The sequence below is a fragment of the Poromitra crassiceps genome, assembly GCF_964638095.1.
Source record: "Poromitra crassiceps genome assembly, chromosome: 10".
Lineage (NCBI taxonomy): Eukaryota > Metazoa > Chordata > Actinopteri > Beryciformes > Melamphaidae > Poromitra > Poromitra crassiceps.
Genome location: NC_139631.1, coordinates 21010768 through 21025623, shown reverse-complemented (window position 1 = coordinate 21025623; position 14856 = coordinate 21010768). Strand labels below are relative to the sequence as shown.

The 14856-nt window shown below is 41.1% G+C and overlaps 1 protein-coding gene across 1 annotated transcript; it reads right to left on the bottom strand.

Moving 5' to 3' along the window:
- Positions 1-5125: 5125 nt before the first annotated feature.
- Positions 5126-14385, bottom strand: slc6a4b (solute carrier family 6 member 4b; the record flags this gene model as incomplete). The annotated part of the gene is made up of 13 exons (XM_083644572.1): positions 5126-5206; positions 5360-5527; positions 7474-7574; positions 7708-7807; positions 8094-8225; positions 8685-8797; positions 8890-9017; positions 10142-10245; positions 11529-11663; positions 11861-11999; positions 12130-12349; positions 13010-13144; positions 14163-14385. The coding sequence occupies 13 exons, from the start codon at positions 14383-14385 to the stop codon at positions 5126-5128; spliced, it is 1779 nt and encodes a 592-aa protein (XP_083500698.1).
- Positions 14386-14856: the final 471 nt, after the last annotated feature.

Sequence of the window (14856 nt, the reverse complement as noted above, 5' to 3'; positions counted from 1 at the left end):
TTAGGCTACTAAAGAGCATTTTACTGAGACTGCAGAACACAAATAACATCTAAGACCAAATTCAGCTAAAAAAAAAATTAGCGCCTAAGTCTTTTGCACAGTAGGTTATTTAATCCGGATTGATTATGGTAGGCCACTTCTGCTCTTAAATTAGGCTACAGATCTCTTCCCTTGACAGACACACCTGCCCTTTGCAGCATGTGCCAGAAGAAGAAGGTACAGCAGCTTGCAGACCTATGTTATAAGATATCTTTTCTTTTTGCTAAAGTATGTTCATCAAATAAGTGTGAGGCCCGCCATCACATTTTCCATTTCTGAAATGCCAAAGAGCAATGAAGAAAAGATTTAAAGGTCAAACTCCTTGCGGTTATATCCTCACAACATTACTGTGCATGACTGATGCATATGGCCTTTACCTTCATCATCTACCATCACACTGTGACTGCACACCATTACAAACACTTACTGCTCTTAATAATATGCAGAGAATCTTAATAATCCATAAGGATTATCACTCACATTGGCCCGAAATTTAAATTACAGGCTTCATTCACAAATTCATCACAATAACAATGAGGTATTTAATTATGAAAGCCTTGACTGTCTGAAGGACTGTTTTGATTGGATATTTAAAGACAATTGAATGAAGTCAACATTTGGATTTTTCACATGTTCTGACTAACTTGAGTAAGCATGGACCAGATGGCACACTGATAACCCGGGAAATTGCTCTTAGTCTAAGAAATCATAACTCCTTGTGATATTTAAATTGAAGGATGATATAAGAGAATCAACATTATCATCTTTGATTGAATCAAAACTGCTGGGAGTTGCTCCACTGACAGAGGGATTGATGAACTGTGGTGCACGGCATAATCCCAGAGCTGAATATATAAACAGCACCTCGTAATCATATAGTAAATACAAAAAAATAAAAATAAAAATAAATACAATTACATCCTATGTTACTCAAATGATCATTGTTTCATTTGTGTAAAGTGCACTGGACTCAGAGTGGGCATGTTTAACACAAATGTAACTTGACTAACAAAACTCATTCGTTAGACCAGTGCTTATTTGCATTGATCCTATTGCAATAACTGTATTTCATATAGAGTATTTGATACTCTGTCACATAACTCTGTCACATAATTGACTTCACCACCACATGTCGCATTAGCCCTTTCATGACTCTTTAACTGACATCGCATTAAATCGAAGAACACTTGCCATACAAATGTCAATTTCTTTCTAGATCTGTGTACAAAACATAGCAAATGCCGGCATCGTTCGACTGGAGAAGTTTCAATACCTGGTACTGTATTTTGGTCCATACCATAAAGGTATTGGGTACCGATATACCCATCCCTAGCAGTCATCCATCAATATTGACTGTCCCAGTTGCCTATGTTGTTCACTTGCAGCTCAAAATATCCTCCTTCCTACACAGGCCCAAGCTCAGCTGAAGCAGATTGAACAAGATAATGCCTGTTATGTTCCATGTTGCTTGTCATCTTTTTCATGAAATAATTGTGCCTCTTTGCAGGAATTGACAGAGACATAGGAATATACACTCTCCTGGAATAGATAAGGCCAGAGGTGGGCTACTCATGGAGTCACGCTGAGGTGAGTGTGCAGGAAAAAGAACATTTTATTATACCAAAGTAAAATATCAGGTCAGGTGGGTTGGAGACTCCAAATTGCCCATAGATGTGAATGTGAGTCTGTCTGTCAGAGTTAGGCTCCAGTAGCCTAGGTAAACCCAGCCACCACGTGACCTGCTCTCTCAGTTCCCAGTCACTATCATAGTGACTGAGAACTAGGTCTGAGAGCAGGTCACGTGGGGGATGGGTTTACCCAGGCTAAGGCTCCAGCTCCCCCATGAAACTTCATGTGAATAAGAGGACGAACGAAACAGAATGAAGAGCCTTTTCTGTACATTCTGTAACAGTGAAATTCAGAGGACAGTCACATTCTACAATTGAATGTTGACCTTCTATAGTTCTGCATAACTGTTATGAAATATCCCCAGGTATCTGAACATCTATAGCGTCATTCAAGACTGTGTTAGTGGTGATGACTGATCTTGTTAGATGATGTCATACCTACATCTCCCCATGAGTACGAACTGTTGGATGATGTCACGACTACATCACTATCTGACTATGTTACTGGACGCTGTTAGGTTGTCATCATTGGGTGGTCGACGGTGATGATGTCATAATTCATGATCATGTCGTCTCTGATGGCCTTACTGATGATGTCACAACGCAGTGTGATGTCATAGTCGAGACCTATAAGGGTGTGCTCTGCAAGTCCTCTGTAGTTGTTCATAGACTAACCTCACAACCTTCTGTAACAGTTCCCATCTTCGAACCATGCAGACTCAGCTATCAAGTGCTAAAGCGTTCCTAGTTATCGAGACTTCAGTTTACCAAGTGTGTCTTGGACATTAACTATCCGCACGTAAATCCACCAGTCTCACAGCAACCTTAACAGATCTAAAATGGAGTCAATAGTCATATATGAAATATCAATGCTAAACATTTGAAAAGCTGAAAATCAATGGTGTGTTCTATGTAGCTCTACTTCCATCCTATTATCCATTATTAGCTAGTGTAAACCCAGACACAACATATCTACATGTATGCAACGTTTCATCAGAGATGTTCATCAAGCTGTTCATCTCATATGGAAGAGAACATCATATCTTTAGCAGTGCCAGCTTTTGTGTGTCTCCTCTGCTTGTCTGCTCTGGAGACACATCTACTGCAACAAGGGGGCTTAGTCTATGCCCAAATGGAGAATTGCATGCTCCACCTTATGTTCACTCAATTGTCCTTGGAGCCATCAGGCCCTGCTAACCAGGAATAAGAATAGGTTGAATAAGGTTCGGAGGGGGCTGTTGGTGTTGGGAATGTGTGTGTGTGTGTGTGTGTGTGTGTGTGTGTGTGTGTTGGTAGGTTCTGCTTAATAAAACACTTTATTAAAAGCATTTGAAGGTACTGTAGAAGCTGCTCTGTTCCATTGTATCTTGATGGATTCTGGATATTGCAAATTAGCCTGTTAATTAGACCTATAAACTCACTCATTTCTAGTGTGCCTCGTACGTGTCGCGTGAGATGAGCAGCAGCAGCCATGACAATGGCATGAGATCTCGTAACACATTTATGTTTCAGACAAATCTTCCAAAGAGTGGGATTTTGTTGCCTAAAATATTGTATGGTGTTTTGGTTTGTTTAAAAACACCTGCACCATATACCCTCTATGAATGAATGGACAAAGGCACACAAACACAAAGATGAAATACATTGTTTATATTATCAATAATGTCAGAGCTTATGACTTGTGTAGCCTAACGTAGAGCAAGACAAAGTTGTATTACATCTTACACACAGAGTACAGAGACCAGATTGAAGAGGACAACATTCATCACCTTGCTCATCACATTATTCCTCGAATATAAATAAGGTATAGAGCGCATTTAGATAAGTTAACATATGTGACTAAGACACAAGTAATATTATATGTCTGCAAATACGTTTGAACAGTCTTTGATCAGAGAGGCACAATATCAATACAACATTTACAACTCTTGTACATATAATATTTAGGCAGAATTAAGGCAAAACAGGCTAGCTGAAGTTAACTGAAGACATGAGACAAAGATCCAGAATTTTGAAATATTTTGAAGAACCTTAAACTTATACGTGTAGCCCATCCAAATTGCTTGAAGTAGGAGTGTTACAGATCAGCTGAAAGTACACAATCTCTACTTTCTATGCTATGAATGCATAGAACAAATTACTGTCTTTAGAAGATTTGAAAATATTATTCATCTGAAAACATAAATTGGATTCACTCACTTAGCTCCATTACAAACACTTGTGGGGAAAAAAACTTAACTTTTTATTTTCTAAGAGTATTCAGCAGCTGGTACAAACTTCTATACAAATACAGTATTACAACTAAATATGAAATACAGTATCAACAAAAATAAAAAAGGGACTGTAGTTCAACATTATTTTTGGGTTGGTCCCAGCAGTGGTTTTCAAAGTGGGGTCCTTGAGGGAGTTCCAGGGGGTCCCCAGTAAAAAGGATACTAATTTATTTTTGCTAGAATTTCAACCATAAATAACACAATGACAGAATGAATGCCTATTTTGGCCTACTTTCTGTATAAAACATCTAAAAGTGTGATGACCCTCCCACTCTCCTAGCCCTGTCTTGCAGGAGCCTGGTGTTGGGGTTGTTCAGCCGCAGTACACTCCATTGCCTTGCACATTAAGGGATACTGTCCAACAAGGATGTGTTTAGAACCTAGGTTCAAGCTTCAAGACATGAGCCACACATAAACCACACACAATACCTGTTCAACTTATCACAAAAATACATTGGTGTTAGCAATACTTGGTGTGAAAAACGAGTTGGCATGTACAGTATGTTGGCTACTGAATTGACAATCTAGAACAACAACAAACTTTGTATCACATGAAATGACATACAAACACTGCTGTTATTTTCATGAGGAAACCATTTTACGTGTTCATCTCACTTTATGAAATCTGCAATACCATACATAGACTGCTTTAAACTATGTTAACCTGCATTGTCCCTATCAAATAAAGTATATAATAAAAAAGAATCTAGGACCATGCAATGGAAATTATGGTTTGGATTTTGTATACATGCATTTATTTTCCTTGGCATAATGTTTTTGTAAAATAACCACAGCTGATCTATAGGGAAGAGGTATAGCCTAATTAATTTTTTAAAGTAATTTGCTACCCATACATATAGAAATTAAACATTTGATAATACTATTTCAGCTTTTGAAGGCTACCTGTCCTCCTGCATACACCCATCCATCCAGGTACAGCTAAGTTATTATGAGTATTGCTACCAGTGTGTCTTCATTCCTCTTAGAATTACAGATTTAGCCGCTTTTACCATTTTATAGTGTTGACAGTGGATAAAAATCAAAAAGTCAATGTGGCTGACATTTTGATTTGCTCAGTTGGTCACCAATACAATTAAGACAATGGTTTGAATGGGAATCTTCAAGCAGGGGATGAGTGTGTACCCCAACAGCGTACTTTTCCCTCTCATCCGCACCTCAATGTGTTTATGGAACAGAAGCCATGTTGAGGTTGTCTGTGTGCATGTCTGGCATGGTCCTCTCTGGTCTCAGACACACCGCCAGACGCTGAAGAAGACAAACCGGTCGGGGAAAGGAAGAGCAGTGGGTCATTCAGTACGCGGTGTGGAAGGAGGCAGATTTACTGTATCACACTGAATCTCTCACTGTTTTGCCAACAAATGTCTGTCTCATCTGAGCTGTAGCATATGATCCACTGACCTGTTTGAGAGATCCGGGGGTCCACACCAGCTTGTAGACCATGTAGATAGGGATCCACATGAAGGACGAGAAGCCGATGAGGTAGCCTACGGTGATGCTCCAGTCAGGATACTTGTAGTCAAACACCTTGAGGGGGGGCGCTTTCAGCAGGGAGCTCACTATGATATACTGGGAATAGAGAGGAAGAACTGAGAAAGCATCCGTATATATTGAAATATACTGAAATCTACTGATACTGAATTTCCCCCATGGTATTTTGCCATCATTTCCATAGGTGAATGTCAATTCTCTCTTTATATGTAAGAAATGATTAGCATTATGGCAAGGTAATATCAGCCACACTGACATGCAGAATAGAAGAAATAATAAGGGAAATCACGTTATAACACTGCAAAATGTCAACAGGATAGATGAGAGAGATGGATGCAAAAGGCAGACATGATATTGGGTTGCTGTACTGTATGTAGGTCAGGGGCATCATAGTGGGGGGAAAAGTGGGACTGACTACCCAGGGCCCCAATACGGGTTGTGCCCTCAAAGAGGCTGGAATGCATGAGAGACATGGATCAACAGAGGAAGCTTATGTATTGACTGAATCACAATGTTGTTTACAATAACAAACAGGGCAGGGAACAACTGAGATGACAAATGGAGAGAAAATGGTTAAAGAGATAGTTCCATTTTTTTATGTGGGGTTGTATGATGTACTTGCATACAGTCAGTGTACTACATGCAGTAGAATGCAGCCAGCACTGTCCCAGTTTGGAGAAATGGAGACCAGGCAAGTAGAGCTGTCTGCTGAGTGTGAAGGGGGCCATGAGCAAAAAACGTAAAAAACAAAAAAAATTAAATGCTTCCATATTGCTCACCTGGCATATTCCAAGTCTCCACTAGCCCTGAGATGCTAAGTTGACTTGAAAATATGTCATTTACACCCTGTTTTTAGCTGAAATCTGAGCCAGGTGCTCGAGCTATAAGAAAAAAACAGACAAAATGGAAGTGAGCTTCCAGCTGCATATTTCAGCTATAAACGGGGTGTAAATGTGAACTTGGCATCTCAGGGCTTGTGGAGACTTGGATTATGCCAGGTGAGCAGTATAGAAGCATCTTATGTGTGTGTGTTTTTTTTTACATTTTTGTATCATGGCCCCGTTCACACTGAGCAGACAGCTCTACTTGCCTGACGCGGCCGGTTTCCATTTCTCCAAATTGGGACTGCGCCGGCTGCATTCTACTGCATGTAGTACACTGACTGTATACAAGTACCTCATTTGATGCTTTCATATCTCATTAATTTTGTTTATTAACAAGGGTACATAAAATAAGCACAACCAAACGTCCAGGGGTGTAGTGCTGTGGGAGCGCAGGGGAGCGGATCTCCCATACTTTTTCTCCAAGGGTTTGTTTTTACAATAGGAAAATAGTGGGGGTGTTGTTCCTCATATACAGTAGGTGCGCTCCCCCACTTCTCCAGATGGCACTACACACCTGCAAACGTCAGATAGGTCGGACCACCGTGTTTAACTAGGGTTGATATCTTTAACATTACAATTAAGGCTGAAAATGTCAACATAAATAAACAATAAACAAGTTTGTGATATCTCCACAATTTAAATCAATAGGCAGGTGTCTACCCGGAAGTAAGGCAAGGTGATTCGGTCTATGAATCAGGGCCCTGAATTTTGTGCTACACCCCCGATGTTGGTGAAGGAAACTGACATTTACACAAGTGTTATGCACTACGCATCCTGCAGGGGAATACTTGAATAAGGCATTTGATGAAGATAAGGGTTTAATGTATCACTGAAGGTCAGCCCTACAGCCTTCAAAGGCCACTGGCCCAGTCATCTTTGTCCTGTGTTTTGATCTTACACTGAGCATTCACCCGTGTCATTTAGCCTGGCCTGCCACTGCCCATTGATCTCTAGATGGCTTGGATGAGTGTATCCTATTTGATCTTCTTTTTCCAAAAGGGCTACATGCAGTAAACTATTACCAATTCACTTGTATCATAATGAAACAGGTTAGAAATACATTGCTGCACAGTCCAAGTAACTGATATAGATGTAAAAGTTTAGAGTCATTAGTCGATTGTTTAAATTGTCGCCTCTTACCGCGAGAAATGCTGGACTGATGGCGACCCAGCACACCTTCCAGAATAATCCAGGGGCGCTGCCCAGCATGGCTTCGATGTCATTGCTAAATCTTTTGATACCTACAAACGATTTCAAATTTACTGAAAGGCATATGAGATCATCTCTGAATTCTATAAGTCGGTCAGCCACTACCTTCTTTCTCGTCAATTTACATTAGAGATCAAATAAACTGGATAATAATTTCTTCCTTACCATAGAACCAGGAAACAGCAATGACCTCGAGGAAACCTACAGCGATAATGGAGCATCCTACTCCAAATTCCTCCAGCAGCTTCACAACATAAGCTCCACCCTGTCAATAGCCAATAACATAAAAAATAATAAATATAATAAAAAAACATAATAAACAAATCACAAAATAAAATAACTTAATAACACAAGTCATCATCATGGCTTTCCTCCATGAGAGCAACAGAATGTCGATCTCAGGATTGTATTTAGCAAGTTAAATACAAATAACACATTATGGGCAGTATTATGGATCTATAGAACCACCTATAGCCTCACCTAGTGCTTGAAGGTGATCGTTTCAACTAACAAAGAGATGATTGCTGTTAGAATTTGAAAAAGTTACTTACATTTGTGAGGGTGCTTAGAGAGCCCAGAAAGCAGACAACTACCAAGCCCAGAACAAAAAGTTCACGCCTGTGAGAGAAATGATCTGGGTATTCGTCCAACACAGCAGTGATGATCGCCTCCAGGCCGCCGAACTGAGACACACAGCAAAGACATGTATTATTGGAGAATTACATTAATTTAAAATACAATATAATAAACATGTTTTAAACATGTTTAAACATCTATTAAAAATAGCCTATAGACATTAAGGATAGCTTATGTCAGATAAATATGCACATTTAAGTTAAATTAACATCGCAACAGCTCTGCATGTAGGTCTCCATTTTCACATTTGGAGTTAATGAAAAGTAATGAGACTAAAAGCTCTTATAGAAATGAAATGTAAGTGCAATAAATGCTAGAAAATAAGCAAAAAAGCAAATCTTATGGTTATTGTATTATTCATGCTACATCACAAGGCCTAGAAGATTATTCAACTTGATCTGCAATTTACAGTAAGGGCTTGAGTAAAATGTTGTTTAGTTTTCTTTCTTTTTTTTTACATTATTTTTTTATTGTTATAAATATATTTTAGCTTTCAAAGTTTATACCGTGCTGTCAAGACCCAGGGTGATCATCATCACAAAAAAGATGATGGCAAAGAAGGTTGAGCCCATCATGTTGGCAATGGCTTCTGGGTACGTGATGAAGAGGAGGCTCGGTCCTGAAAACATGAAAAGATTGAATATGAAGAGTCTGTGCTGAATATGTGATCTGCTGTTATTTGATTATTTTTATTCTAAAACTCAGACCCACCTTTATCCCTGGCCACATCCTCTACCTCTACCTTCCTCATCTCTGCCATGTAGCCCAGCACCGTGAAGATGACAAACCCTGACACGAAGCTCGTCAAACAGTTGACTAAACTCGTTACGATGGCATCACTGATGAGGAAAAATAAAGTCAGTATACCGGTAAGTCTGGTTCAAGCCAAGGTGGTGTCATCATCATTTCTGACAAAGAGACAAAACTGGTCTCTGCAGGAGCCAATAATACTCACACCTATTGCTTGTGTTAAATCTAGTAGTGGTAGTGGTAAACCTATCACAAAAATCTATTCATTTCTATCAGCAATAGTAGTTGTGTCTTGCTATTGTGAAAGGCGGTCAGGACCTCCCTGAACCACATCTGACCTTTGCTTAATTAGTTCCTTTGAATTCTCTCTTCAGCCTGATTATCTGTGTGAGGCATGAGGATAATCCTGGCCAGCAACCCTACACTTCCTGCAACAATAATACTAATGAAGTATGCTCCACTGATGGGTGCTGTGTTAATTAGATTAATAAAATAAACAATCTCAATACAATTGTGTCTTTTTTTAATCTTAGTTTTTTTTATGCATAATGCTTTTATTGGTTGAAAACTTGTAAAAACCCGAAAAATCATAATGTGAAGGGTTTCATGCAGAAACTATCAATTTTGACCTTTAAAAATGGGGAGGGGGGGGGGCATTTTTGCCTTTATTAGACAGCCTTTATTAGACAGGACAGCCAGCAGACAGGGGGCGAGAGAGGGGAATGTTACATGCGGCAAAGGGGCCACGGGTCGGACTCAACCCCGGGCTGGCCGCGGGAAGGACCAAGCCCCTGTGGCACGCGCTCTACCCATATGAGCCACCCGAGTGCCCCGACCTTTAAATGTTACCTGTTGTTCACTGCTAAGAATGTAATCAACACAAATAAGTGCATCCTCTAATCTAATCATTTTATGAAGTAAAGAGCTCAAGATAGCTGATAACTTTGGAAATGTATTCAATAGGGAAAATAACTAGACAACACATACTACATGAAACAAATTAACAGAGCAAAAGGTGCATCGGTGAGGAGGGAGAGAGACTGAATCGTCTGAACGTCTTCTTAAGCCCAAGGAGTACACCAGGCCCAGGTGCAGCCAATTAGCCTAATGATAAATACAAGGTATTTCACTGGACAGCAGTGCTCAGGTTAGTTCATGATCTGTGTTTTGCCTATGGTTGACCTATGGTTGGCCATGAAGGCTCAATTCTTACCGATAGCAGTTGTTTGTGAAAGGATTGTAGCTGGAGAGGGCCAGGAGAACGCCGAACCCAGGCCCCAGAGAGAAGAAGATCTGAGCCGCAGCATCTACCCACACCTGCAGAAGACAGATAGGCTCATTATTCACCAGCCTCTGGCACTCTTTTGGTAGCCGATAACTAAGTGTGTTCGGCCACAGCTATGCCATTTTACGTGCGGTCGTGCTGAATCTTTCAAGAACTGTAAAGAGCACCCCTGCGGGTGAGCCCCATGTTTGAATTAGGTCATTAGGGCCGACTAAATGGACAAAAATGGCTAATTAGTGGCCAAAATGAATCAAAAGAGATTCAGCACCACAGAGAGCTCCATTCGTTAGCTACTGATGCAGTACACCTGAGTGGAGGAGCACACGTGAGCGGAGTTGTAATCAGCCAGGGAAGTGGACTATGAAAACCTTCTGGGGAGAGAAAGGAGAGGCTGCATGCCAACTCTGTGAGTGAGCGAGGCCTGACTAAATGACCACTTATTGTGTGCTATAATAATACTATAATAAGAATGTGAAGTCTGTGAGTGAGTGAGTGAGTGAGTGAGCAAAAATTGTTTTCAACCACAGCTATGTCATTTTACATGCGATCGCGCTGAATCTATCAAGAAGTGTAAACTGCACCCCTGCAAGTGACCTAATGGAGCCAGATTTTTAAATGAGAGACGATTAATGGCCGAACTTGCAATGCAAGTGGCTGTGTAGTCCGATACGCTGCACGGGTATTCTGCTAGTGTTTTGAACTGAAAGGGACGCATGATAGCATAAAAAAAACATAGATTTCTTATACAAAAATGCCAATTTCTCTCCATGTCAAATCAACAAAATCTGTTTCTTTGTTTTCAACAATTCAGCAACAATGCCCAGTAAATACGAGCATCATCAAATTGTAATTTTATTATTGGTGGCCTGTGCCCCCAGTAACATTAGTGGAGCTGGAAAGTGCTGTGCTAGCCATATAGAAATGGAGCTGCCACACAGCTGTACACAGAGAGATCTGAAGAGGAGCGTGTGTTCGGCAGAAAAAAGAACAGAGAGCATTGGATGTTGGTGAGTGAGATAGAAAGGGTGGTCTTTGTTAATGGGGAAATTGCATCTTATTATCCTGGTCTGTGGCTTATTTATGCATCTCATTTCATCTCATCCATATTCCCTGGAACCAAAGCACTCACACTGCACGAGAGTGCACCGAGCAGAGCAGAAAGCTGTGGACGGTTCCATAGACCTGCAGAAGCCTAATTCAACAGGTGAATTCTCAAGGAACCAAACGTATATGAGACAACTTGGCCATATTTTTCCTCCAAGAGACGGCTATGTCCTGTCCTCGTGTGGCGTAGACTGCACCCTGTTCAACTCACACTGGTCTCCAGGAGCTTCCCCCACTGGGGTTTGAGGTAAAACACAACACCTCTCCAGGCACCTGGAAGAGTGGCACCACGGATCAGCAGGATGAACAGCACTACATAGGGCAAGGTGGCGGTCACCCACACTACCTGGCATGGAGGGGAGAGAGAGAGAGAGAGAGAGAGAGAGAGAGAGAGAGAGAGAGAGAGAGAGAGAGAGAGAGAGAGAATGAGGAAGAGAATAAGAGAGAGGGGTGATGAAAGCTTTGTCATGAAAGTATAGATGAAATACAATAATCCTATTATGAAACTATTATTATGGGTGCAAAGCATCGCCAGTGTGTTACCTTCCCGGAAGTTTTCACCCCCTTCCAGAGGCTGAAGTATACTATGGTGAAAATGAGAAAAAGGCAGAGCAACAGCTGCCAGCGAACGCCCCCAACATCATGTAGCCCGGACGACTTGTGGATCTCAAGAACATTCCTCCTGTTGGGATAAAACACCTGAATCAGTAAATTTCATCACATAGAGTATTCCTCATACAAAACCATTAGACAATCTTTCTAAAGTCGATTTTTTTCTTTTTCTTTTTTTACTTACACTTACATGCACTTACGTGTAAAATTCCTCTGCTGGAGACCTGGAGGAATTCGTCCAGGTGACGTTGTCCCTGCCAAAGTAATTGGTGCAGTCGGGAGTGTTCCACACATTGTCACAGTTGGTCCAGGGCAAGACACTGGAGAAAGAGGAGTAGAAGTAGAAGAGCGCCCAGGCGATGATGGTGTTGTAGTAGAAGGACACATACAGAGCGATGATGCAAATGGCATATCCTATACCTGGAAACAGGGCAGAGACGTGGGGGAGGAGGAGGAAGACAAAAGCACAGAGTCATGTGAGTATCTGCAGTCTGTTGCTGTAACTGGGGGGGAAAACATAGCCTAGGTAAACCCAGCCCCCACGTGACCTGCTCTCTCAGTTCCCAGTCACTAGGTCTGAGAGCAGGTCACGTGGGGGATGGGTTTACCCAGGCTAGGGAAAACAATGATCAAATGGAACTACTCATATGTGTTTTTTATTATCCTGAACAGACTTTTTTCATTACAAAATGACAATACAAACATGTACTTAATTGCAGACAAGTGGAAATAGTTCATCATGCTTGAACATTATTCTAACACTCTAAATTGCACTTTGTGAATTTAATAAAATGTGATTTAACACCATATATTCGATTGATTGAAGGTTAAGTATTTCAAACGTATCTGAGGACATTCACCCTAATTATTCACCCACATTAACCCCTATTAATTATTGGTACCAGTTCTAAGCAGGTTGGTTGTCTAATCCCCGGCAGATTGGCAATTTGAAAATAACCTTCCCTGATCAATAATCCTAATTAATAATGATCAATTTGGGTTGTGGCTAGATTGGCTGTCATCAAATACCAAACAATTTCATAATGAACTATGGTTGAGCAGCAAGGTGAGAGGCCTTACCTTTGAAGATGGGACAGATGTGTTTCCATATGGAAATGGCTCCAGTCCTGTGGAACTGCCCCAGTGCCAGCTCCATGTAGAAGAGAGGGACGCCACCAAAGATGGCCATCAAGATGTAGGGAATAAGGAAAGCCCCTGCACAGAGATGCATGGGGGTACAGATGATGTCATCAAGGTCAAATAAAAGACTTTTTCAATAAGGTCATGCAGACTTGGTATTGTAGCATGTCACGATTGTCACATGCAAAATGACTGTTACACTGAGGAAACTAAGGGTAAAGACGTTTACAATTTGACTTTGGTTGGAATTTGAATCACAAGACTAAGTCAAGCTTTCTCACTGTCTTCTTTTCATCATCATCATAAATGCTGTGCTGCATGTTTACATTGTGTGTGTGTGTGCGTGTGTGCGTGTGTGCGTGTGTGTGTGTGTGTGTGTGTGTGTGTGTGTGTGTGTGTGTGTGAGTGTGTGTGTGTGCGTGTGTGTGTGTGTGCGTGCGCGACATAAAAGCTCTGTAAGAATCACCAACAAATATAAGAGGTATAGGCTATTTTTGGACATGCTTTTTTGAGCCTTGTTTTTCCCCTGACAAAAATCTGAAAAGAAAATCTGTATTATGTGAAAGAGGTGACAACAACACAGCCGGGGCCCATTCTAAATACAATATTTTAAGTAGGCTAATGTAATCATTTGTGTGTGAAATTCAAATGAATGGGTTTTCATTAGCTATGGGAACATTATTTCTACCTTGACTGGTAGGCAGTTATGACACTTCTGAACAGTGTTAAAAAAAATCACCAAATAGGCTAATATAGATGCGAATCATACTATAAACACTTTTTAGTGGGTCTCCGTGTTTGGGTTTGAGAGGCACAGTTCAGCACCATGGACAGTTTCCCCTGCCAGATGCAGCTTTGTGCCTACTTTCTGATTTACTAATAAAGATAATTTAAAGCACAGATTATGATAGATTTAATTGGCTAAGTTATAGGCTATAGCATATAGTTGAAGGGTCTATTGCAATATACCAAATTGTATGCAGCAGGCCTGCATTTAATAAGAGCTTGTGCACTTGTAATAAGCATTTTTTCTCTTTTTTACAACTCATAGGCTAAGTTAAGTGGCCTAATTAAATATTTCCAAAACTCTTACCGCCACCATTTTGATAACATATGTACGGAAACCTCCAAACGTTGCCCAGGTCCACCGCAAAGCCAATGACAGATAAGAGAAAATCCATCTTTTTGCTCCATTTGTCTCTGGAGTCCGTCTGTGTGATGACCGGCACCGGGACAGCGTTGTTGTTGTAGCCGGGGTTCGGGGAGCCGTGGGCGGTCAGACTCCCCGCCATGACCGCTGAGTCCTGCAGGGGCATGGTTGGACTCTGAAAAGTCAGTCAAAGTAGCAGCTTCACAGAGAGAGGAGGTATCTCCTGTAACGATGACAGGTCCGAGGGGGAGGAGTTAGACACCGGCTCGATGCAGTGGACAGGAGGTTAGGCCGTGGATGCTTCAGAGAGACATGTAGTAGGCTAGTAGCCTACGAAAGTGGTTTTTGTAGCGTATTGAATGCATTTAGAGTCTAAATAGAAGATCTCAGGATTTCCCATCCGGGGGATTACTAATTTCATTCACATAGCCTAGGCAACAGGTTATCCAACAAATCTGAGCACGACTCATCACCACCACCACCACCACCACCACCATCATCATCATCATCATCATCATTCATCTTCACCACCACCACCACCACCACCACCACCACCATCCTTTTGACAATGAATGCATGTGAATTGCTCAAAGCTTTCACAGTCCTTCAGTTTACTGAAACCAATCATTAAATCACA